Source organism: Anastrepha obliqua, chromosome 3 (assembly GCF_027943255.1).
Source record: "Anastrepha obliqua isolate idAnaObli1 chromosome 3, idAnaObli1_1.0, whole genome shotgun sequence".
In the NCBI taxonomy this organism is placed as follows: domain Eukaryota; kingdom Metazoa; phylum Arthropoda; class Insecta; order Diptera; family Tephritidae; genus Anastrepha; species Anastrepha obliqua.
In genome coordinates, this window is record NC_072894.1 from 135,907,100 (window position 1) to 135,930,005 (window position 22,906).

The following is a 22,906-nucleotide window of genomic DNA, read 5'->3' on the forward strand; positions in this document are numbered from 1 at the left end:
GGAATGGTGGTCCTCGGAAGAGACGGCAATATCTCCGACTCGTTTTACACTATATATGGAGGGCGACGTGAATGTGATGATTGATCGTGCACCAAAGCCTGCATTGTGCACCACTTGGGGTGGTGTCAACATGAAGACGTTCGATGGATTGGTTTTTAAGTAAGTGTCTATAATTTAAGCTTTTAGAAGTTGAGTATTTTAAACATTCAAATTTAACTTTCAAGTTAGAGTTTTAATTTTTTTTACCTGCTTTGCCTTTGTTTTTTTAGCATTAACATTTAACCTTTTACCTTTAATCTTAAATATGCTATACTTGTTTTGCCCCTAACCTTCAACCTTGAATCTTTTTTTTTGCCACTCCCTTCTGCAGCCATCAAAGCCACGATTAGCAAACGGGTTACTTCAACCCACAAGCAAGCTTGGCTGAGAAGGCTGCAGATGAACAAAACTACCTCTCATGATCGGCTAACTGCCGCAGATCCTTCTGTTAATAAGTAGAAGAGACTAAAGGCAGCTGGTTGGACTGATGACGGGTCTCTTTCTATGGCCGAAGCAGATGGAAAAGGTCGGTATCTCAGACAGTGCACTCTGCCCAGCATATGGAGACGAGGATGAGACGGCGGACCACTTCTTCAGCCTTCGCTCGAACCAGGCTTGAGGCAACATTTAACCCTTACATTTTTATCTTTAATCCTTTAACTTTAATCTTTAACCTTTAAATTTCAAAGCTTTAACTATTAACCTTTAAACTTTAATCTTTAAATCTTCAGTCTTCAATCTTCTTTAGTCATTGATGCTTAAAGTTTAAGTTTTAAACCCTAACCTGCAACTATTAAACAGTTGTCTTCAACTACAATGTTAAGCTGCAATCTTATAGATGGATGTTTGACCTTCCGCATATAGCACTTATTATTTATCTCAAACTTTTTTTCCTTGAATCTCCCATATCAGTATCCTAATCTCTAACCTTAACCTGTAAATTTATTTTACTTTTGATTCTAATCTTAAACTCCGCTTTTAAACTTCATCATTTCAATTTGTATCTTTTTAGAGCGCCTCTTTCGTGCTCCCATACGCTAGTGAACGATAAAGTGGATGCTACGTTCGATGTAACACTCAAAGCTTGTCCGTATGGCTCTGGCTATGGCTGTGCTCATTCGCTGCAGATATACTGGCAATCCATACCATATACGTTGGACAATCTGAGTAAGCAATAAAAGCAAAAAATATATTTCTTGGTAGTAAGAAGTAGTTGAATCTCTTAATTCTTCATTCTATCTTTCTTTTCATTCTTTCTTAGATGGCACGATTCATCTTTCCACGCCAGCTAAAAAATTACCCATACCCGTACAGGTGATGGGCATGAAGATCATACCTGTTGCTCAACATATGCAAATCCAGCTGGAGTCTGTTGGCCTACAAATAGATTGGGACCGCCATCAGTATTTGGGCATCCATGCCGGGCCTTTGCTGTGGTCTAAAGTTGGGGGTTTGTGCGGCTCGCTAGACGGTGACTACAAGAATGACTTGACGGCGAAAAGTGGTGTGGTCGTGGAGACTGTTAAGTCCTTTACAGATTCGTGGCGTGTTGATGACAAATCAGACTTGTGTATAATGGAAAATAGTCGTGAGTTAGACTTTGGCATAGATTCCTGTGAAATTGCCAAACAGAAGAAGGCAGTAGAAGTCTGCAGTCGGCTTTTGTCAAATGAAAAACTGGAGCAATGTGTGAAGGGCATTAACTTTGAGGCAATGCTGCGCGTATGTGTGGACGATTATTGCAATTGTCCGAATCGTGAGCATCCAGAAACTTGCAACTGTGATGCAGTCTCTATGTTGGCTAAGGAGTGCATCTTCAAAGGTGTCAAATTGGAGCATGGCTGGCGTGATTTGGAAATATGTCGTAAGTAGTAAATTCTTGTTTGGTGGCAGTGCTTGTGCGCAGTTTTTAAATTTCGAATTACACAGCTGTAAGCTGTAGCTATGGACGTGTGTATTTGCCATGTGGCCCAGACGTTGAGCCCACCTGTGACATGGCAGTAACGCCAAGCAAAGGAAAATGTAATGAAGGCTGCTTCTGCCCTGAAGGAACAGTGCAGTACAAGGACGCCTGCATCACACAAGAGCTATGCCCATGCACTATGCGCGGCAAGGAGTTCAAGCCAGAAGCGAGCATTAAAAAGAAATGCAATACATGGTGAGTAGTAAGTCACAACTTTTAATAATTTACTTACACTAATGCACCCTCTCCACCGATAGCACCTGCAAATCTGGCCAGTGGAAATGCACGGACGAGGAGTGTGGCGCTCGGTGCGGCGCCATAGGCGATCCGCATTATCAGACGTTCGATGGCAAACGTTTTGACTTTATGGGTCAGTGCTCCTACTATTTGCTTAAGACAGCTAAATTGTCAGTGGAAGCAGAGAATGTGGCTTGTTCTGGCGCGATTTCCGAGAATTTGAATTTGGTGGCTGCTGCAGAGAATCCATCATGCACCAAATCGGTTACGCTCCGCTTTACGCTAAAGAACGGCGTGCCGACCACTGTGCGCCTGAGTCAGGATATGCTTGTGCATATAAACGAGAAACAAATCACAAAGTTTCCCAAAATACTTGGCGCTGGCGAGGCACTTATACGTTTGGCCAGTTCGAGCTTCATGACAGTTGAATTCCCCGATGGCGTACGCATTTGGTGGGATGGTATCTCACGTGTCTATATTGATGCACCGCCAAGTTATCGCAATCAGACTGCAGGCCTATGTGGCACCTTCAACTCGAACACACAAGATGACTTTTTAACGCCGGAAGGTGATATTGAGACGGCTGTAGAGCCGTTCGCCGACAAGTGGCGCACAAAGGATACTTGCGATTTCCCAACCGATACTGTACCTGGTCCCCATCCTTGCAGCGCAAACCCCGACAAGCGTGATGTTGCAGAAAAATACTGTAACTGGATTATGGATGACATATTCCAAGACTGTCATTGGACCGTTGAACCTGAGCAATACTACGAAGACTGTTTGTATGATGTCTGCGCGTGCAAAGATGAGCCGGACAAGTGTTTCTGTCCCATCTTGGCTGCCTACGGTACTGAGTGTACGCGTCAAGGTATTAAAACTGGCTGGCGTATGGCGGTAAAGGAATGTGGTAAGTATGATAGATAGATAGTTACTTGATTGGTTATTCGGCTTTGGCCATAAACGCAAAACTCACATTTCACAGCTGTTAAATGTCCAATGGGTCAAGTGTATGACGAGTGCGGCGACACATGTTCGCGTACCTGCAGCGATTTGGCTACCAAAAATAGCTGCAAGAAAGAATGTGTTGAGGGTTGTCGTTGCCCACATGGTGAGTACTTGAACGAAAAGAACGAGTGCGTGCCACAGCACAAGTGTACTTGCACTTACGACAGTATTACCTTCAAACCGGGTTACAAAGAAGTACGACCAGGTGAAAAGTTCCTGGATTTGTGGTAAGTATTACCTCAAGCAACTACTCTTATTCGCTGCTACTTGTGCTGAGATTTGTATGCGCTTTCAGCACTTGCACGAATGGCATATGGGAGTGTGAGGATGCCGAACCTGGTGATGAGGAGAAGTACCCACCTTCATCACAACTGCGCGCCGACTGCGCGAATCGCCCCTACGCCGAGTTCTCTAAGTGTGCACCCAATGAACCGAAAACCTGCAAGAATATGCATGAGTATATGGAGAATATTGAGGACTGCGCGCCCGGTTGTGTCTGCATGAGCGGTTATGTTTATGATACCTCACGCAAAGCTTGTGTCCTACCCGAGCATTGTTCATGCCATCACGCCGGCAAGAGCTACTCTGATGGCGAAAAGATTAAGGAGGATTGTAATCTATGGTAATTTTGTAAATAACTATAATGCTGTTGTTGTTTTTTGTAAATTCTTTTACTTTTACATATTTAGCGTTTGTAAGAGTGGCAATTGGTCGTGTTCCTCCAATGGCTGTGGCTCGACCTGTTCTGTATGGGGTGACTCGCATTTCACTACATACGATAATCACGACTTCGATTTCCAAGGTGCCTGCGATTATATACTCTCCAAGGGTGTGGCAGACAATGGCGATGGTTTTACTGTTACAATACAGAATGTCTTGTGTGGCACAATGGGCGTAACCTGTTCGAAGTCTGTCGAGATTTCATTAACCGGTAGTGTACAGGATACCATTACACTGGCTGCAGATTCGACTTACACAACTGATCCGAACAAATCGGCGATTAAAAGTAAGCATGAGAGTTAGGATTCAATTTTAACTCTTTCCCTCTCTTTAATGTAAAAAGTGAATCAATTAGTTTCTCTAAGGGCTAACCACGGTAACAGAAACAAAATAAGCTGTTTCAAGATGTGCTGAGACGAGTGCAGATTTTAAAAGTAAACGAATCCCTGCTCTTTTACGGGTTTAGTTTCCCTTCTTGGTATCCGTTTTTCTATGCAATTCTTACAATTTCTTAGGGTAAACGGTTAATTTCATTTGGGGCCTTAGTAGGTTAATTTTTCCGTTTTTGCGAGAAGTATTTGTTTCTATGCAGTTCTCTTAGTTTTTAGTTCAAATAATATGAATCTCCTCTTACTTTTAATTTCACCAAAAAAAGCGTGAATGGGTTAATTAACTTTTTGTTTATCTATAATATTATAATTGTTTGTATGCAATTTGTACATTTTTCATAGCGAAAGTGGTCGTGAATGGGTTAATACATTTTTTTAAATCTGTTTTGTTAATGATTCTTACAGTTTTTAGTTAAAATAATAAGGCTTTGTAACTATTATTAGTTTCCCACTGCGAAAGTGGTCGTGAATGGGTTAATTTTTACTTCTTTCACTGTTTTCTTTAAAGTTTACGGTTCAAATAAAATAATATGAATTTGTAGTTACATTTAATTTTACAAAGAAAAAATGGTCGTGAATGGGTTTTTAAATTGTTCCTATACCTTTTCTGTATCCAATTCTTGCAGTGTCTAGTTGAAATTATATTACTTAGTAACTATTATTAATTTTGTATATGGAAAATATCCATGAGTGAGTTAGTTTTCATTTTTTACGACAATTATTTTTGTTTATGCAACTCGTTCCGTTTTCTTATTATAATTATTTCTCTTAATGAAATTCTTACAGTTTTTGATACAAATAGTATGACCTTGTAGTTGTTGTTAGTTTTGCACAGAAGGAATGGTCATTTGACCCATTTTGCTTATTATTATATCCAAAGAGAGTCTCACTAAATTTTCAACTAATATCACATTCCTTTAAATTTTTACTTACTAGTATGTAACCCCCGCAAATCGGGTGGGCTTTTTTCCCACGGAAAGTAAACAGCATATGTGACACTTTTATATATTAAAAGTTATGATGATTAGAAAAGTGTATATTTTTATTCATATGTAATATGTAAGAACTTATGCATATAACATTTTTAAAATTTTTTTCAGTTAAATCAGTATTTTTTTTTTTTTAATTACTTCATTATAAACTACATTCAACGTCAAGTTTTCGTTATTGCCCATTTGAACTCGTATATTTTCCCAGGATCTAACCCGGCTTAACGCAACATAAAGTTGGCCATGAGCAAAGCAATCCTCCTCTAAATGAAGCCCCACCCTTGATAATGTTTGCCCCTGGGCCTTATTTATTGTTATGGCGGAAATGGGAAATTGGCGGCGCTTCAACGTAAAAGGAAGTGTGGTTTCGCTCGGCTGCAAATTTATACAAGGCAATAGAAATCGCCTTCCCTGAGCCTCTTCGCATAACACTTCCGCGTGCAAACAATTCGGATAGGAACTCTTCTACGAACTCTTCTTGGTCGTCCTCTAGGCATATTTTAAAGTTAAATATGGATGTACTTTTTTCTTAAAATAAATTCTATTTTGCACCTGTCCAAAACTCTTTCTAATTTGCACTGTTACCGTTGTTTTAAGTGAATTGACAAATTTCAAGTCAATTGTCAATTCATACCAATTATTGCCATCACAACAAAATTTTGAAAAAAATTCGCAGCCCCCGTTGGGACTATGTTCATGAATACATATTTATTAGTAAAGAGAACAAAACAAAACAATTATTGAGAATCCAAATGTACATTTATAAGTGCTCTTGTATGTGTCGTTATCCCGCTCACAAAATTAATTTTACTCTTTGCATAGAATATCTCATTAATAAATGAACCAAGTTAATTTTTATGATTTTTTCAAACATACTCGTAAAATCTTATCTTTTGATATATAATATATTTCATATTTGTACATATTGTAGTTTAGTCATAAGCGCCATGTTTTAAAATAATACTATAGATAAATACATATTTGTTATAGACAAGAGTTTTTTACTTTGTAATATTTTCAGAAATCCGCGACGCTAGCAATGCCAAAGGTCATGGCGCCTTCCACATCTACAAAGCTGGCGTATTCATTGTGGTCGAAGTAATACCACTCAAATTGCAATTGAAATGGGATGAAGGCACACGCGTCTACGTGAAACTCGGCAACGAGTGGAAGAACAAAGTGAAAGGATTGTGCGGCAATTACAATGACAACGCCATGGATGACATGCAAACGCCATCTCAAGGCATCGAAACAAGTCCACTCATCTTCGGACATGCATGGAAGGTGCAACAATTTTGCGCACAACCAACGACACCCATAGATGCGTGCAGAGAGCATCCGGAACGAGAGACGTGGGCACAACTGAAATGTGGTGTACTAAAATCGGAAATATTTAAGGTAAGCGGTATGAGTGCTGGTGAGGGAAAGAACAGCTGCCGTGCACAGCAGAAAACAGATAATTAAAATTCCAATACGCATTGCATTTGCTAATACTTAAGTGTGCTTCTTCTTTTTTTCTGCTTACTCCTTTCACATCCGCGACATCTACCCAACGCAGGATTGCCACGCTGAAGTGTCTGTTGAGAAGTACCTGAAACGTTGCATATTCGATACGTGCGCCTGCGACCAGGGAGGCGATTGCGAATGCCTGTGTACGGCGGTGGCCACCTATGCGCACGCCTGTTCGCAAAAGGGCATCAATATCCGTTGGCGTACGCCACACTTCTGTCGTAAGTACTTCAAATGCATATGAATGAATAGTAGCGCCGTGACACAAGTAGACGTGTAAGGCAGTTGCAAAAGTGTCATAGCAAGTGTGTATGCATGTGAGTGATGTACATATGTCGTTGCTGCGTTGCTGAAAATCATTGTCTCTTCAATTATTCATTAGTGTAAATCGTCACATCCGACGCTGACGACAATGCGACTGGCAAGCTAAAGGACGAGCAGGAGCCTACGAACGAACTCGTAAAAAGACAAGAGTTCTCAGGCTCGATTGAGCTGCCAAAAAGGCATAACTGTATATGTTTCGATATGTTTGTATGTATATGTAAAAGTGCATGTGCTTCGCTTTACAAGTAGACTTGTCGATTAGGCGTAATTGATACTTGAAAATTATTCATTGTGATTTTTGTACAAGCACACAACCATACATGAAACACACCCGCATACACAGACATCGTACTTGGTGCTGAGACTTACACCGCAGCTGAATAGTCTCATAATAGTTAAATCAGATATTGACTGCGCAGGAAATCCTTTAATTTTGACCGCAAGCAATTATTCACACTTGACAGAAATGTTGAGATTAAAATTTATTGGCAGTCAGCAGCCACACAAATTGGCAGGAGAAATCGATTTGGTTGGTTTTTTGATTATTATATAATTAATTTCGAAATAGCTTAGGAAATATGTGCACTCAGGAATACCCAATGGGGTTGTTGCCTTCCTGAATTCATGTATAAGGTGAGGTACAAATTTTTCAGTTTTGTGTTTGCTTTATTTCGGCGATGAAATTAGCATAGAAATGCAAGAAAAAAAAGAAAAAAATATAAAAGATAGCCTAAAGAATTTGGAAGACTACAGTTTCGGCATTTTCTCTCTCACTTTCCAGCAATGCAATGCGACTCCCATTGCTCGGAATATCAGTCCTGCACACCCGCCTGCGCTGTTGAGACCTGCGACAATTTCCTCGACCAAGGCATGACAGAACGCATGTGCAACCGCGAGAACTGCCTTGAGGGCTGTTTCATCAAACCCTGCGACGACGGCATGATCTACCTCAATGATACCTATAAAGAATGCGTACCGAAGGCTGACTGCAAACCCATATGCATGCTGCGCGATGGCAAGACCTATTACGAAGGCGATGTAACGTATGTGGATGATTGTGCCACATGCCGTTGCTCGAAGAAAAAAGAGGTATGCAGTGGCGTTAAGTGTAAGGAGCCAGCAACAACTGAGCACCCAAGCAAAATTGTGGTCGATAGCACTACGCAGCATCCAATGGGCACCGACACGCAGCCGAAGTGTGTACGTGGTTGGACACGCTGGTTCGATAAGGACTCCGATACGTCGGGCAATATTATACATCTAAACGATGAGGAGAAGCTGCCTCGTTACGATCGCATGGAGAGTATTTATGGTACCTGCCAGAAGAAGTATATGAAGAAGATTGAATGCCGTGTAGTGGGCACACATGAATCACCTGACTACATGGATGAGAATGTGCGCTGTAATCTAGAGGAGGGACTAGTTTGCCAGGGCAAGTGCCACGACTATGAGTTACGTGTCTTCTGCCAGTGCGATGAGGAGGTAGTAACACCACCGACGCCGACTGAGAAGCCACAAATTGGACTGCCATGCAACTCGCTGATAGCCGAGTATAAGGAGTACCCGGGTGACTGCCATAAGTTCCTGCATTGCCAGCCAACGAACGATGGCAATGGTTGGACATATGTGGAGAAGACTTGTGGTGAATATATGATGTTTAATCCAACCGTGTATGTATGCGATCATATAGCGACTGTGCAGCAAATCAAACCGAGCTGTGGCAAGATACCATCAAGCTCAGAGGTTGAAACACCTAGTGAGTGCGCTGAAGGAAAAGTGATGGTAGAGTGTGCAAATCAGTGCGAATTCACTTGCGATTACTATGGTTCGGTGAGTACGCAGCGCGGAGGATTTAGAGAGTGAATTTTTATGAGTTGAATGAATGAAAACTCTACGCATCTTTTAGATATTGCGCAAGCGCGGTCTCTGCAAGAAGGGCGAGCATTGTAAGCCTGGATGCGTGGACAAGCATCGACCCGATTGTTGGGCATTGGGTAAGTACTGGCGCGATGAGGATACTTGCGTAGAACTGGATGAATGCCCTTGCATGGATAAATCAGAGAAGTACGTGCAGCCACATATGCCTGTACTCGGCGAGGACGAAGTGTGCCAGTGCATTGACAACGCATATACCTGCGTGCCAAATAAGTTGCCGGTGGTGACTAAATTACGTAAGTTTTTATTGCATTTATGCTAGCTCTTTCCTAAAGTGCATATTTTTCCAAGCAGCCTATTTCTTGAGTACTACGCCTACAACCAAAGAACATGAACCAGAAATTCTGCCATCCACAGTGGCACCACATTTGCATTGTGAGCCCGAACGGTGAGTTTTCTTTAGGAAGATCGTTGTAAGTGTACACAAAAATAACCTCCACTGCTTTTAGCTTGATACCGTTAATACAAGGCGATCAACCATTGCCTGATAGCGTCTTCAACGCGAGTTCTTCACTCAACGCCTTCAATGCACCCTTCATGGCGCGTATTCCTAAGAATCCAAAGAGCAGCATCGGCAGTTGGTCGCCTATCATTGATGACCAGATGCAGTATCTGCAGATCAGTTTCGCAGAGCCTGAACCTATTTTCGGAGTCATTATGGCCGGCAGTCCCGATTTCGATAACTATGTTACGCTTTTTAAGGTAAGTTTCTTAACGCAAGTTTTTGTTGCACACAAGGCGAATTAATCCACTGCTCCGTATAGATGCTCTACAGCCACGACGGCGAGTCCTATTACTATTTGGTAGACGAAACCGATACACCACAAAAGTTCAATGGTCCACTTGACTCACGTACGCCACAGAAGACACTCTTCAACATTCCCGTCGAAGCGAAATCTGTACGCATTTATCCACTCAAATGGCATGGTCGTATCGCTATGCGTGCAGAGCTCCTCGGTTGTGGTGAACCGGCTACAGCAACAGTGCCAACAACCACTGAACAGCCCAAATTTGAGAAAATCATAATGACTACTACCATGAAACCGATTATTTGGCCGGGTGCAGGGAAGTGCTTGGATCGCATGGGTGTGGACAGTGGTAAAATGCATCCGCAGCAAGTGGAGGCCAGCAGTATCTGGAAATTACCACAACCGGCCAAAAAACCACGCTTAATAGATCTGCTCAAGCTCTCCTCTCCTGTCGGCTGGCGGCCTGTGGCTAATACACCGAATGAATATGTGCAGGTATGGACTTGAGTAAAAGATATAAAAAATTTAAAGATGCACTGATAACTTTTTGCCTTTTGTACAGTTTGACTTCTTGGCACCACGTAATGTCTCTGGTTTTATCACTAAAGGCGGCCCTGATGGTTGGGTTACCAGCTTTAAGGTTATGTTCTCCAAGAATAAGTATATTTGGAATAAGGTGCTCTTTTTCGATGGACAACCCGAGCAGTTTCGCAGCAACTACGATTCAAATAGTGAGTTTGTGAATAGTTTCCGTTCGCCTATATTGACGCAGTACATCAAGATTGTGCCTTCCAAGTGGGAGAAGAATATTAATATGCGTATAGAGCCAGTGGGCTGCTTCGAAACATATTGTAAGTGGCATTATTTCTGCATGAATTCTTATACACTTAAACTTCCAACTTTAACTTTTTCAGTGGAGGTTAAGGAAGAGGAGCCTAAAGTTGACACACCTCAACCAAAATGCCATGTTTGTGATGACGTTCTAGATACTACCGCGCCAGGTGAAGGCTGCAAGTGCAGTAACGGTTTGTTCTGGGATGGACGGAATTGCGTGCAGAGTAATCTATGCCCATGTGTCGAGGAATATAGCACGTAAGTTTGCGTATGGTGCATAGCTGCCAAGCTGTTTCCATATTCTCACTTTTAATTCTGTTATAAATAGTTACCCCATCGGCACTAAATATGAAAATAAGCATTGCGAGGAATGTGTCTGTGTTTTGGGCGGCCACTCCAATTGCAAGCCGAAGAAGTGCCCACCTTGTGTGGAGACTAACTTGCGTTCATTGGTTACTCCAGATTGCTTCTGCAAATGTGAGCCTTGCCCGAAATATCAACGCATCTGTCCGTCAAGTGGTGACTGCATACCTGAACTGCTTTGGTGCAATGGCGTACAAGATTGCGCTGATGACGAGGATGCCTCGTGCGAGAAAAAGTTCGAAGTGACTCCACAACCAACTGTTAACAAGAGTGAAAGTGAGTATTTGGCGTTTTTTGGGTGGGAGCAATTTGTTCATAATGTAGAAAATATTACTAATAGCCTTGGTATTAAAAAATTAAAAATTAATTGCTAAATTAAAAATTAATTGCTAAATAATAATTAAAAAATAAGTCGTATGGTTTACGAAAGGAAAATTACTGAAAAATTGAAGTTGTGACAGTCAACTTACTATATGACGCTTGTATGTACTAAACAGTTCATAAATATCAAATTCTTCGGTTAGAGGCTCTCAATTAATTAAGATGTTTTGGTGGGAACAGTATATTTTGAGTGAAACTAGATTTCAGAATGGAGATTTTTGTCCACTAAACAACTACTAAAGAGCTCTTAAATTATATATGTGTAATAACTTAGAAGTTTGAATGGGAAAATTTTTACTAGTTGAGAACAGTCTTAATATGTGACACCAGTTTTACTAAGTAGGAACAGTTTTATTAGATGTGAACAGTTTTACTAAGAGAGAACAGTTTTACCAGGTAGGACTCATTTTACTAAGCAAGAACAGTTTTACAAAGGGGAAACAGTTTTAATATTTTGTACTGGGAACAGTTTTTTCTCAAGTGTAGTGTGTGATAGGCTTTCCTAAAAACTCGAACAAATGACATCTCAAATGAGACTACGGTCGTAAAATTATGCCGGAGCAGTTGGTTTAGAGTTGCGTTCTTTGGAACGTGTGCCAGAAAAAATTCGAAATATGAGAATTCCGAAAATATGACCATTTTGAAATATTTAATATTCCGGGAATATAATCATTTTGAAATATTTAAGTAAGAATATTTTAAAGAACTATATGAGCTGTAAGTTAGCAGGATAGACGGTTAACTCTTAAGAGGGGAGACAAATATTTAGTAAAATTTGTGGGTGGGAATAGTTAAAATGGTATGAAAACGGTCACTTAACTCACTCACTTTAAACAGCTGTGATCATCGAGTGCCCAGAACCCGCCTGCCCGCCCAATATGAAGATAAAGTTATTGGAAAAGAAACAACGCAAAATGTCACAGATGTTTGCCAAGTCGTAAGTAGAATTGCAACTTCTCTATGCAATGCCACTTAATAATATCCAACTTATTTACTTTAGTTTCACCGACATGCAGGCCGTTGGCAATAATATGGTCAAAATTATAAAGACAAATGTTATGGTGAGCGAAACTCAAGAATTCCTTATGATGCCGACAGAAGAAGTAAGCGGTGTAGAGGAGGAGGAATGTGCCGAATTCACGTGCGTGCCAATACCAACAAAAGTGGTGCAGAAAAACGAAACTGTCGTTTGTGTGGAGCCTCAATGCCCTAAAAACTACGAAATTGAATTGGATATGTCGAATGCTAAGCCAGGTCAATGCCGCAAATATGCGTGTGTACTCAAACCGACTAAAGATGATTCCTGCGAAATTAGTGGCAAATTATTCACCACCTTCGATGGCACTGAGTTTAAGTATGAGACGTGTAGTCATATATTGGCGCGTGATATCAAGAATTCCAATTGGGTGATAACTGGTAAGTTAATAAGTGAAATGGTGACAGCTTTTGGCTAGGCAGATAAAGTTTTCAGTGGCAGGGTAAAGCCACATAAAGTTTAAAACACCTTTACAACTTTCAAGGAAAATAATTGAAATATTGAAACAAGCTGAGAGGCCATCTGCACATGCTTCGTTTAGTTTCAAGCGACGGACGCTTGATGAGTTGCTCGCTCTCAGAGACATCAATGCATGTGTGCCGCGAATCTGATGCCAGCTGGCTCAGTATAGCTGAAGAACGTGTTCACTACAGCTAAAAATTTAATTTAAATTAAAGCTTACCAGAGCGTTGGGTCTGGAGGAAGCTCTGTGCAGAGAAACGGCCAAAGCAGATCTTTAGAACGAATTGAATAACTCATATCAATATTTATTTCTATCTGATATTCAATTTAAGATAACTAAAATCTGAATACAGTTGGTGCTTACACCCTTTATTTGGTATTTGGGCCAGCTTCTCCTCCTGTTTGTGGTATGCGTGCTGATATTGTTCCACAAATGGAGGGACCTACAGTTTTAAGCCGACTACGAACGGCAAATGGCTTTTTTTGAAGAGCTTTTTCTTGGCGGAAAAACAATCGGAGGTTCGCCATTGTCTGTCGAAAGGCAACCGCTAATAAGATAAACTTTTTCTATTATTTGGTGTTTCATGCACGGAGATTCAAACCAGTGTACCTTCCAATAGTAGTTATATACCAACCCATTCCGATAGGAGTTAAGAGCGATTTTTTCTGCCCAGCTGTTAACTTTGGACTTCTCCGTCAAGGAAACCGCTTCAACTGCGTAATATGATGATGGGTTTCAGATCAGCTAGCGTCGTCCGTCAAGGGGAAACTGTGCCCTACATGTCGCCCCAAATATCTTTTGGATTAGAAACTTTTCCAAACTTTTTTGACCAGAATCTAGTGGAATCACTAACTATTGTAGGTTCAGCCCAGATACAGACTTTTATTTGAATTGGAAACATTACAATTAAATGCGTTTATGGTATTGTGGAAGCTTCAATTATTCATTGGGAAAAAGCTTGGGTGAAACAAATTGGCAATCCTGGCAAGGGATTTTATGATAGATTTAGATATACATTTTTCTGCAATTTAAGCTCATTTTTTTCTACGTGAATGAAGTTTTCCTAATTCACCAAATTCAGCACCACAATCAACTCTGTAGTTTATCACAAAATGAATTCTGGTTAGGCTAAAAATAGCCTGATAAACCCACCTCCATCCACTCTTATCTCAGATCATCCCATACAGTCTCACAATTCCTCCCGAAAATATCTCTTTACGCCTTTCTTTCTCATTTTGTTTGCAGTACAACTTCTCTGCGAAGATGAAGCACGGAAAATCTGCCATAAAATGGTCACGATCAAGGATATCGAATCGCAGGCCATATTAACGATTATGCCGAATATGAAATTGAATTTTAATGGCTTCGAGTATACCGTACCGCAACTCATGAATTCACCCATCTGCAAGGCGGCGTTCGTCATCTCACAGCCAGGCCGCACTGTATTGGTGGTGTCGCGCAAACATGGCTATTGGGTACTGTACAATGACATCGGTTACATCAAGATTGGCATCTCGTCTAAGTATCTACGCACCGTGGATGGGTTGTGCGGCTACTATGATGGCATCCCAAGCAATGACAAACGCACGCCGGATGGCAGTCTGATGCAGAACACAGTGAAGTTTGGTGACAGCTGGTTCGACAAGAAGATACCGAAGGAAATGTGCTACCCACAAGCGTGCCCAATTGAGTCGCAAAAGAAGGCGTTAGCGTTGTGCAATGCCATTAGGTAAGTGATGGGTGATTTTGGGCGCGTTACATAGAACACATGAGCATTATTTGTGTGTATGTATGCACATATGTGTGTGCATTTTAGTTTTGTGAGTTCAAAGTGCGCATTTTGTGTAATGTCATGTAATTTTGCTTGCACCCCGACAGGCATCCGGTGTTCGTTAAGTGCAACAAGGCGGTCAACTACAAACAGTTCGTTAGCAAATGCATCGAGACCACTTGTGAGTGCCTGCAGGCACATCCGGGTGAGGACAACACTTGCAAATGCAATGCATTGCAGGACTTTGTTGCCAAGTGTTTGACGATCAATCCCAATGTACAATTGAATTTGTGGCGTGCGATACAACAATGTGGTAAGTGGTTATCTGAGTAAGGAATTGCATTCTAAGGTTATTTGAAAAACTTTGCTTCACCACTTTTTTGCTCTTAGAAATTGAATGTCCCGCGCCACTTATTCACTCCGATTGCTATAAGCGCCGCTGCGAGCCGTCCTGTGACACACTGAATACCGATGATTGTCCGATTATACCAGATGCCTGCTTCCCGGGCTGTTACTGTCCCGAAGGTACCGTGCGACAGGGTAAGAAGTGCATAACGGTGGCTGACTGTAAGGATTGCGCTTGCAACTCTTTCGACAAATCGCAATTTTTCACTTATGACAAGCGAAATTTCCACTTCAACGGCAATTGTACGTATCTGCTTTCACGTGATATAGTACTACCCGGGCAGCATAACTTCCAGGTGAGTCGTTGGCTGGTTGTCTGTGGTAGCAACACAACATTTTGTTTTACTTTGTGGCCTTTTATTTTTGAAGGTTTATGTGACAATGGACTACTGCCAGCGACTTGGTTATGCCGCCAACTTAACTCAGGAATCGTGCATTAAAGCTTTCCATATCTTCAATGGCGATCATCTCATACATATTGAACGTCCGAAAGTGGGTAAAGTTCCTAGAATTCTGGTTGATGGCGCAGAGGAGAAAGTGCCTTTCAAAAAGTCTTGGATCAGTATGCGCGAAGTAAACGGCAAGGAAGTATTGCTCTCGCTGCTAGAAAGTTATGTAGACTTACGGGTGTCCTATGATGACATGGCCTACACGGTAAGTAGAAAAGTTGTATCTAATAGCTTTACGGTACCCAAAGTGCCCTCGGGGGCAGCTAGAATCCGTAGATGGCGCGTCTCCAGGTAGTTGATAGGGGAACACCTCCCAGATGTGGGTGGTAGAAGAGTAAATATCTCCCGCGAACCACACAGGTCGAAGACGTAAATTCATTAAAAAACTCTCTCAACTCTAGGTGTGATTTGACCCGTGCCTATTGGGTAGGTTTGGCAGCCGGGTTGATTAAATAAGGCTGTATGCTAACGGAGCCCGCCTGATATCAGGCCGCCTCAGGTTTTAATTGTGACCTTGCCATGCTATGGGACGCTGCAATGACCGATTATTTACCCTTAATCCTTCTTGGTCACCGCGCATGGTGACAGTTTTCATACTAGGGGTTATACTATTATAATTACTACTTACCCCACTTCATAACATCTACTCCATATCTTATCTTGCTTATTAAGACTTTTAATACTTATTCTTCCCTTGAACTAAACTTTAAGCTCTCTGTGCCCAGCGTTAAGTATAGCTCTAAAATGGAAGGTCTTTGCGGAGACTGCGATCACAATCCTAATAATGATCTACTCGAAAATCCCGCCAAGAAGAAGGGACGTAAGCCTAGCACAGATTTAGCAATTGTTCTGCAAAGTTGGCAGGCAGAGGAGCCCAAACTGGGCAATGATTTGCAAGTTTGTTCCAGCGAAAATGTACCCGAAAATGAATGTGAACCACCACCGCCCGAGAAGGATCCTTGCATGTTGTTCTACAGTGAACAGCTCTTCGGGCGATGCAACACAATCATTGACCCAGCGAAATATGTAGCCTTGTGCCAGAAGGGATTGTGCAAGCCCGGCAACGAAAATCAAAGTTCGTGCAATTTGATGAGCGCTTATGCGCGGGAATGCGCAAAACAGGGCGTCTGTTTGAATTGGCGTCGTCCCGATATGTGCCCCTTCGATTGCCCCAGCGATATGGTTTATGAGGCATGTGGCTGCGCTAAGACTTGTGATATGATAAAGGCTTTGCACGAATATGATGCAGTCAATATGAAGACCGATACGTTTGTGAAGACAGTGGAAGTGAATGATATGTGTTTGGCCGAGGAACGTTTCGAAGGTTGCTTCTGTCCGCCGGACCAAGTAATGGATAATGGTGAGTGCGTGATAGAGCAGTCGTGCGTGAAATGCGATGACTTGGTGCATGCGCCGGGCGACAAGTGGAAGAAGGACAAGTGCACCGATTGTAATTGCAATCTCGAGGGTAAAGTTGAATGCGTGGAGCAGAAGTGTCTGATTGAGGAGAATATCTGCGCTGAAGGCTTTACACCGAAAAAGATTGAGTTAACGGATGTGTGCTGTCCACGCTACAGATGTGTGCCGGAGCCGAAGCTGCCGCCGGCAAAGTTGTGTCTCGAACCGTTGATGCCGATATGCGGCCCTGGACAATTCAAGAAGCAGAAAACCGGTGCTGATGGCTGTCCGCAATTCATATGTGGTAAGTGGTGATAAAAAATGAATGCGTAACGGAATTTTAAATGAAAACAATAATTTTTAGAATGCAAGCCTAAAGATGAATGTGAAAAGTTGGAGTTGCCACGCGCTCTTAAACCAGGTGAAAAGATGGTAGAAGAGGATCTCGGTTGCTGTCCAACACAGGAGATCGTTTGTGATATTAGCACATGCCCACCGGCGCTGAAAGAATGCGCTGAGCGCTTCTACGAGGTAGTAAGAAAACAAGAGTTGGGTGATTGCTGTCCACACTACGTATGCAGTGAGTTATTTTCCACTAGTACAAATTATATATTTTTCTAAATTGCTACCACCAAATGCAGAGCCACCCAAGGATACGTGTATTGTACAAAACGGACTGGGTGAGAAGTTCATCAAACCGCTGAACGCGAAATGGCCACATCCAACAGATCCTTGTAAGCAGGAGACGTGCGCTTATGGTCCGAGTGGTAGCACACAAATCATAAGAACGACTGAGACCTGTGATTCGTATTGTCCGCCTGGCTTTACGTATGCGAATAAGCAGCCCACGCTCAAGTGTTGCGGCGAATGTGTGCAAGAGAAATGTGTAATCGATAATCAGCTATATGAAGAGGATGCGATATGGACGAGCGCCGACAATTGCACCACCTATATATGTTTACGCAAGGGTGAGGTACTGATAGTATCATCATCCCACGAGACTTGCCCCGATGTAAGCGCATGTCCTGAGCACCTGTTGGTGGCCTCCGAGAATGGCTGTTGTAAACTGTGCAAGCCTGAACCGGATGTTGAGGAGCAGAGTAAGTTGTGTTAAAGAATTGTTGGTTACCCCAGCATTTTTAATTATCTTTTGTTAATTTACAGAGAACTGTTTGCCCGTTTCGTTGGCTGAACCACTGACTGTGGAACTCATAGAAGTCACTCAGCCTGGTGTAGGTAAATGTGTTAATAAGGAGCCCATTCAAGGCTTCACAGACTGTGACGGTGCCTGCCAGTCGGGTGCGAAATATAATAAAGGTAACTTTGATTAGGTCTTCAAGTGGTAAATAATCTGCAGTCTATGTTTTTGATAATTCCAGTTTCGGCTACACATGAGAAACATTGCCACTGCTGTAGTATAAAGGGTTGGAAAACAGTACCGGTGCCGTTGACTTGTGCGAATGGTAGTAAGATAGTGAAGAAGGTAAGTATCGGAAAGTCCACTAGTTATGGAGCGGGTAAAGAAAAATATCTTGGGTAAAGAAAAATATTTTAATTTCTAAGCTTAAAATATACTTTTTAGAAAATTTTTATGTGACAAAATTAATTTTTTTTTTCTTTCGAAATTTTCGGGAAATTTATTTTTGTAATTTTTGAAAAACTTTCTTCCTCAAATTTTCTTCTTATTTTTGAAAATTTCATAGTCAATTTTCGAGTTATATTCCAATTGATTTCGTACTGTTTTCTCGCTGGTTCGCTGAACGTATTTTAAGATAACTCGAAAATTTATGGGAATATGGAAAAACTTTCAGGGATTACTGAAAATATTCTCAATTATCAAAAAAAATGAAAAACCAAATTTAAAATTTTTCAAAAATGACAAAAAAAAAACTTTTTTCCAAAAAAGCTTTACAAAAAGCAATACTCATTACTAAAAATTAAAAAAAAAATTATAAAAATTTTGAGCAGAGCGCAGTAGTAGCCCCTTAAATGGCAAACAAAATTATTTCAAAATAAAGTTTTCAAAAACTAATATGGACTCTTAGAAATAAAAAAAAACTTATAAAAATTGTGAGAAGAACCCTAGATATTTCACCTTAAATGATAAAAAAATTTGTTTTTCCAAACAGAAGTTTTCAAAAAGTAATATTTTTTCTTAAAAATATAATAAAAATTGTGAGAAGAACCAAAGATATTCCTTATTAAAGAACTTCCTACAAGCTTTGCAATCAATAATTCTTAAAATTATAAGTTTTTTTGCTTCAAAATTGTTGCTATTTACTATTTTTATACTCACAATTAAACCAATTTTCTGAAAAATATACGACAATAACCAAAATATTTGGAGCACATGAATTGAGGTCGCTCTATTGTAGAATGAGTGACGCAAAGCTTGTAACTAACAAATGATCTTAAGATTGAGTCTAAAGCTCAGATTGAAAATAAATCATTCCTTTATTCCTGAGAAGTTATATGGAGACATAGTTTTCGAGATCCTAATTTTTCACTTCCATTTCCAGGTGGATGTGCCAGCGAGCTGTGAGTGCAGCCCTTGCGATGAAATGACCGGTTATAATTTTAGTGATAAAATTGATGTTCGTATGCACGCATTACCCAAAATGCTGTCCGGTCAACTACCAGCGCTTTGAGGCGACATGGAAGATGGCTAGCCACTTAAGAAATGTTTTAGCACTTAAGATTGGTTATTAAGTAATAAATTAAATTTGAATTGGAATACAAAACTACAAACAAATTTACTTTCTTTCATTCTACTATACATTGTACTTGACTGCAACTCTTGAGTTCTGCGTTAAAGGCGTTAGAGGCTATTTTTTCGCTTTTCAGACCTGAGTAATAATTCATGAGTTGTGGTGCCTTTCGATTGATGCGAATCATAGATGTTCTTCTTCAGTCCACAAGCAACGAGTGTAGGGTCATGGTCGGTGCGGAGCGCTTACTTCTTCAAGGCAGTTCACTGTTCTATATGCCTTTTATGCTGTTGGTCTTAAGCAGTTTTAGTGGCTTGCATTTCAAGTAACAGCATCGAGCATTTGCCACTTTGCCAGCGTGCTGATTTATTGCCGCGTCTGCCACGTAATCGAAGTGTCGTAAAATGGATGGCAAGAAGCAATGATTTGAAGTAAACATTTTGTTTATTTCTCTTTTTGCACTTCAACTTCTATTGCAATTCATGAATATTCCAAAAGGTTCGCTTATACCGGGTGCTTCAAAAAAATGTATACACACTTTGAACTTCCATAGAAAATTTATTTACCGGTCTACAAAGTTAAATTTCAGGAAAATAGAAAGCTGAAAGTCCAATGTAAATGAAACATAAATAACAAATGTTAATACTGTTCAAATTGGTGACCTGCAGCATCAATACATTTTTGAGTACGAGTCACCACAGATTCTGTACATCATATCAAAACGTTGATGACTCATCACTTGTAGCTGTTCGAGGCCGACCTGAATGACCTTTATGCACATCACACACTGTTCCATGAACTTCGAATTTGTCTCGTATGCGTGTAATTGTTAATCTTGAAGGTGGTTCTGTATCATACTCCCTTCTCCACTGTCTTTGAACTTCATTTACATTCTCAAACTTCCAGTACCACTTAATAACCTGCTTACGTTCTTCAAAACTCAAACGTACGTCCCCCATGTTGATATTACAAATTCCAACTGATAATATAACATAGAGGGACGATTATGCTGGCACCTGGCGAAGAAATATAACATTAGCCTTGTAGAGCGGGAAAACTACAATAGTTCAAAGTGTGTATACATTTTTTTGAAGCACCCGGTAGTCGCACCAAGAGCTTAACTCTTCTATTTGATGTTAAAGCCAAAAAGCTGGAAACGCTTTGTATATTTGTATATTTGTATATTTGTATATTTGTATGTTTTTTATGTTTTGTGTATATATTTTTTAAATCTAATATACAATCCAATTTTCTTGATGTAGTAATTTTTTAATATTTTGAAAACCACAAAGCAAGCATTTGTGAACTTCAAGTTCGGAAGCTAATAGCGGTAAAATAATTTGTATAGCTAAAACTGGTTGAAATTAGGTATATAAAGGCTGTTGGGACTTAGTGCAAATTAATCAAAATTTTTGAGTACCCCAAATATTATTTTACTGAAGTTATCCAGAATTGTTTCAGCTTTTGAAAATAGCGGCGAATGCGAGTTTTGTAACAACTTGAATTGCTAGTTTACAAATAATGTTCAAAAAGAATAAAATATAAAATAAATACATTTGTGGTGGCTCTGTGACTATTTAGCATTATAGCAAATTTTATGTCATTACTTTAAAAAAATCTGTTTAAGACTTAGTTTGTAGTTGACGTAATTTAATTTCACTTTGTTTTAATTCACAACATTTCACTTCATCTCATAAAATTATCGCCTTTCATTTAATTTCACTTTTTAAATTCCCTTTAGCCAGCTATTTCTTTATTAGAATCCTACAGCTCTCGTACTATGATTATATATTACCATAATATTGGGTAGCAGCCACCGTATTCGGATGAGTTGGTGCATGGCTACCATTCGACAGGTCCTGGGTTCTAATAGCGGTCGTCCCTAGGCAGCCAATGGCAACCTTTAAGTGTACTTATGCCATGGAAAAGTTCCTCATAAAAAACAATCCACCGTTCGGACGCGGCGTAGAATTGTAGGTCCCTGCATGTAAGGAAAATATCAAAACGTATATTACAAATAGGAGGAGGAGTCTGATCAAATACCCAGCATAAGGGGGTAAGCGTCAATTATGTACATATATATATAGGAACATGTATATAATTATGGATTTGATTAACTTTATTAAGAAAACCTTCAGTTTAACCTCAAACCTTCAGTTCAAACCTCTTCAGTTCAATTCGGGTTTCTTGTAACTCATTTCCGCCCAAACGCCCACTGATCCATATTTTTTGTTTCATGAAAAATTGAATTGAAAATTCCCGCCCATCGGTGCTATTATTACTGGCATACAGCCAAACTTTTGGAAAGTGCAAAGATTTAAAAGAAAAAAAGTACAATAATAAATGTAGTTCAAATAGCAAATGGCAGAGAAGCCGTATAATTTCATGTGTGGGCGTAGCCAACACTCATAACTCATAAATGTTGCGATATGCAAAGTAGAGGAGAGTGCTTGAAGTTTAATTGCCCGCAAGCATGGAAGAACGTAGTCGTCCTCATATTGATTTGTAAGGGAGAAATATGGCATTTTGCAAGCCTATGGGGTATGCCTATGTAGTTGTAGCTCATTTTGGGGAGAAGTACTGTACACAAAATATTGTATACAAAGAGCGTGGGGTAACAGTTAATACAGTAGTTGCAGTTTTTTGGAATATTAGTCAAATTCAGCTTTGGTTGGAATAGAAAGTTCATTGCCTACTTGGGGTAGTACGTATGAGCAACTATTTCCACATGGAAATATGTATATTCGGAGGTGTTTTTCGGGATTTCGATATTGTCTAGAATGATTTCTGCACAATATATCTTGTTCCACATCTAATAAGAAAACTACTGACACACGACTTCATAGTGTTCATCGTGATGTGTGTGAACTGCTAGTTAAATTCCCATTCAATATACTATGTATATCTTTCAGGTTAAATGCTGTGTGTATCAGTTATTTTTCGTTGTTATTTTCCCCGCCAAATACAAACTTAGTTATTTTATAAGAATGCTGTAGTAAATGCTTAAAGCTGCACCAGTGGTGGAAATAAAGCTTTTCCTTTCTCAAAAAGAGGATTTTTTAAATGAATATTTGACTAATTGCGTCTGAGGAAGACAACGATTACACTCAACAATTTCGAGATTTAAGTCAACTAGTACATATTAGTACAAGCGTTTACTAGGAGTACTTATACATATATAAAATTTGGTCTTTAAAATGAAATAAAAATTTGTATTGGAGTTGTAGTTATAAGGATTA

The 22,906-nt window shown here is 40.2% G+C and overlaps 1 protein-coding gene across 2 annotated transcripts in view; it reads left to right on the forward strand.

The window, feature by feature from the left end:
- LOC129242912 (hemocytin) overlaps window positions 1–19,711 on the forward strand; it is a 28,561-nt gene extending 8,850 nt beyond the window's left edge. For both annotated transcript variants that reach the window (XM_054879837.1, XM_054879838.1), the window contains 30 exons: window positions 2–159; window positions 1,052–1,206; window positions 1,301–1,903; window positions 1,969–2,197; window positions 2,260–3,146; window positions 3,222–3,471; window positions 3,540–3,866; window positions 3,934–4,250; window positions 6,364–6,740; window positions 6,901–7,072; window positions 7,957–9,005; window positions 9,082–9,346; window positions 9,405–9,498; window positions 9,560–9,812; window positions 9,875–10,354; window positions 10,422–10,710; window positions 10,774–10,951; window positions 11,022–11,332; window positions 12,275–12,374; window positions 12,438–12,853; window positions 14,182–14,665; window positions 14,815–15,020; window positions 15,098–15,408; window positions 15,482–15,766; window positions 16,273–17,263; window positions 17,324–17,539; window positions 17,601–18,059; window positions 18,124–18,276; window positions 18,339–18,442; window positions 19,479–19,711. In XM_054879837.1, coding sequence (XP_054735812.1) covers window positions 2–159; window positions 1,052–1,206; window positions 1,301–1,903; window positions 1,969–2,197; window positions 2,260–3,146; window positions 3,222–3,471; window positions 3,540–3,866; window positions 3,934–4,250; window positions 6,364–6,740; window positions 6,901–7,072; window positions 7,957–9,005; window positions 9,082–9,346; window positions 9,405–9,498; window positions 9,560–9,812; window positions 9,875–10,354; window positions 10,422–10,710; window positions 10,774–10,951; window positions 11,022–11,332; window positions 12,275–12,374; window positions 12,438–12,853; window positions 14,182–14,665; window positions 14,815–15,020; window positions 15,098–15,408; window positions 15,482–15,766; window positions 16,273–17,263; window positions 17,324–17,539; window positions 17,601–18,059; window positions 18,124–18,276; window positions 18,339–18,442; window positions 19,479–19,607 — 10,248 coding nt within the window. In that variant the 3' untranslated portion in view covers window positions 19,608–19,711. The remainder of the gene's footprint in view (window position 1; window positions 160–1,051; window positions 1,207–1,300; window positions 1,904–1,968; window positions 2,198–2,259; window positions 3,147–3,221; window positions 3,472–3,539; window positions 3,867–3,933; window positions 4,251–6,363; window positions 6,741–6,900; window positions 7,073–7,956; window positions 9,006–9,081; window positions 9,347–9,404; window positions 9,499–9,559; window positions 9,813–9,874; window positions 10,355–10,421; window positions 10,711–10,773; window positions 10,952–11,021; window positions 11,333–12,274; window positions 12,375–12,437; window positions 12,854–14,181; window positions 14,666–14,814; window positions 15,021–15,097; window positions 15,409–15,481; window positions 15,767–16,272; window positions 17,264–17,323; window positions 17,540–17,600; window positions 18,060–18,123; window positions 18,277–18,338; window positions 18,443–19,478) is intronic.
- Window positions 19,712–22,906: the final 3,195 nt, after the last annotated feature.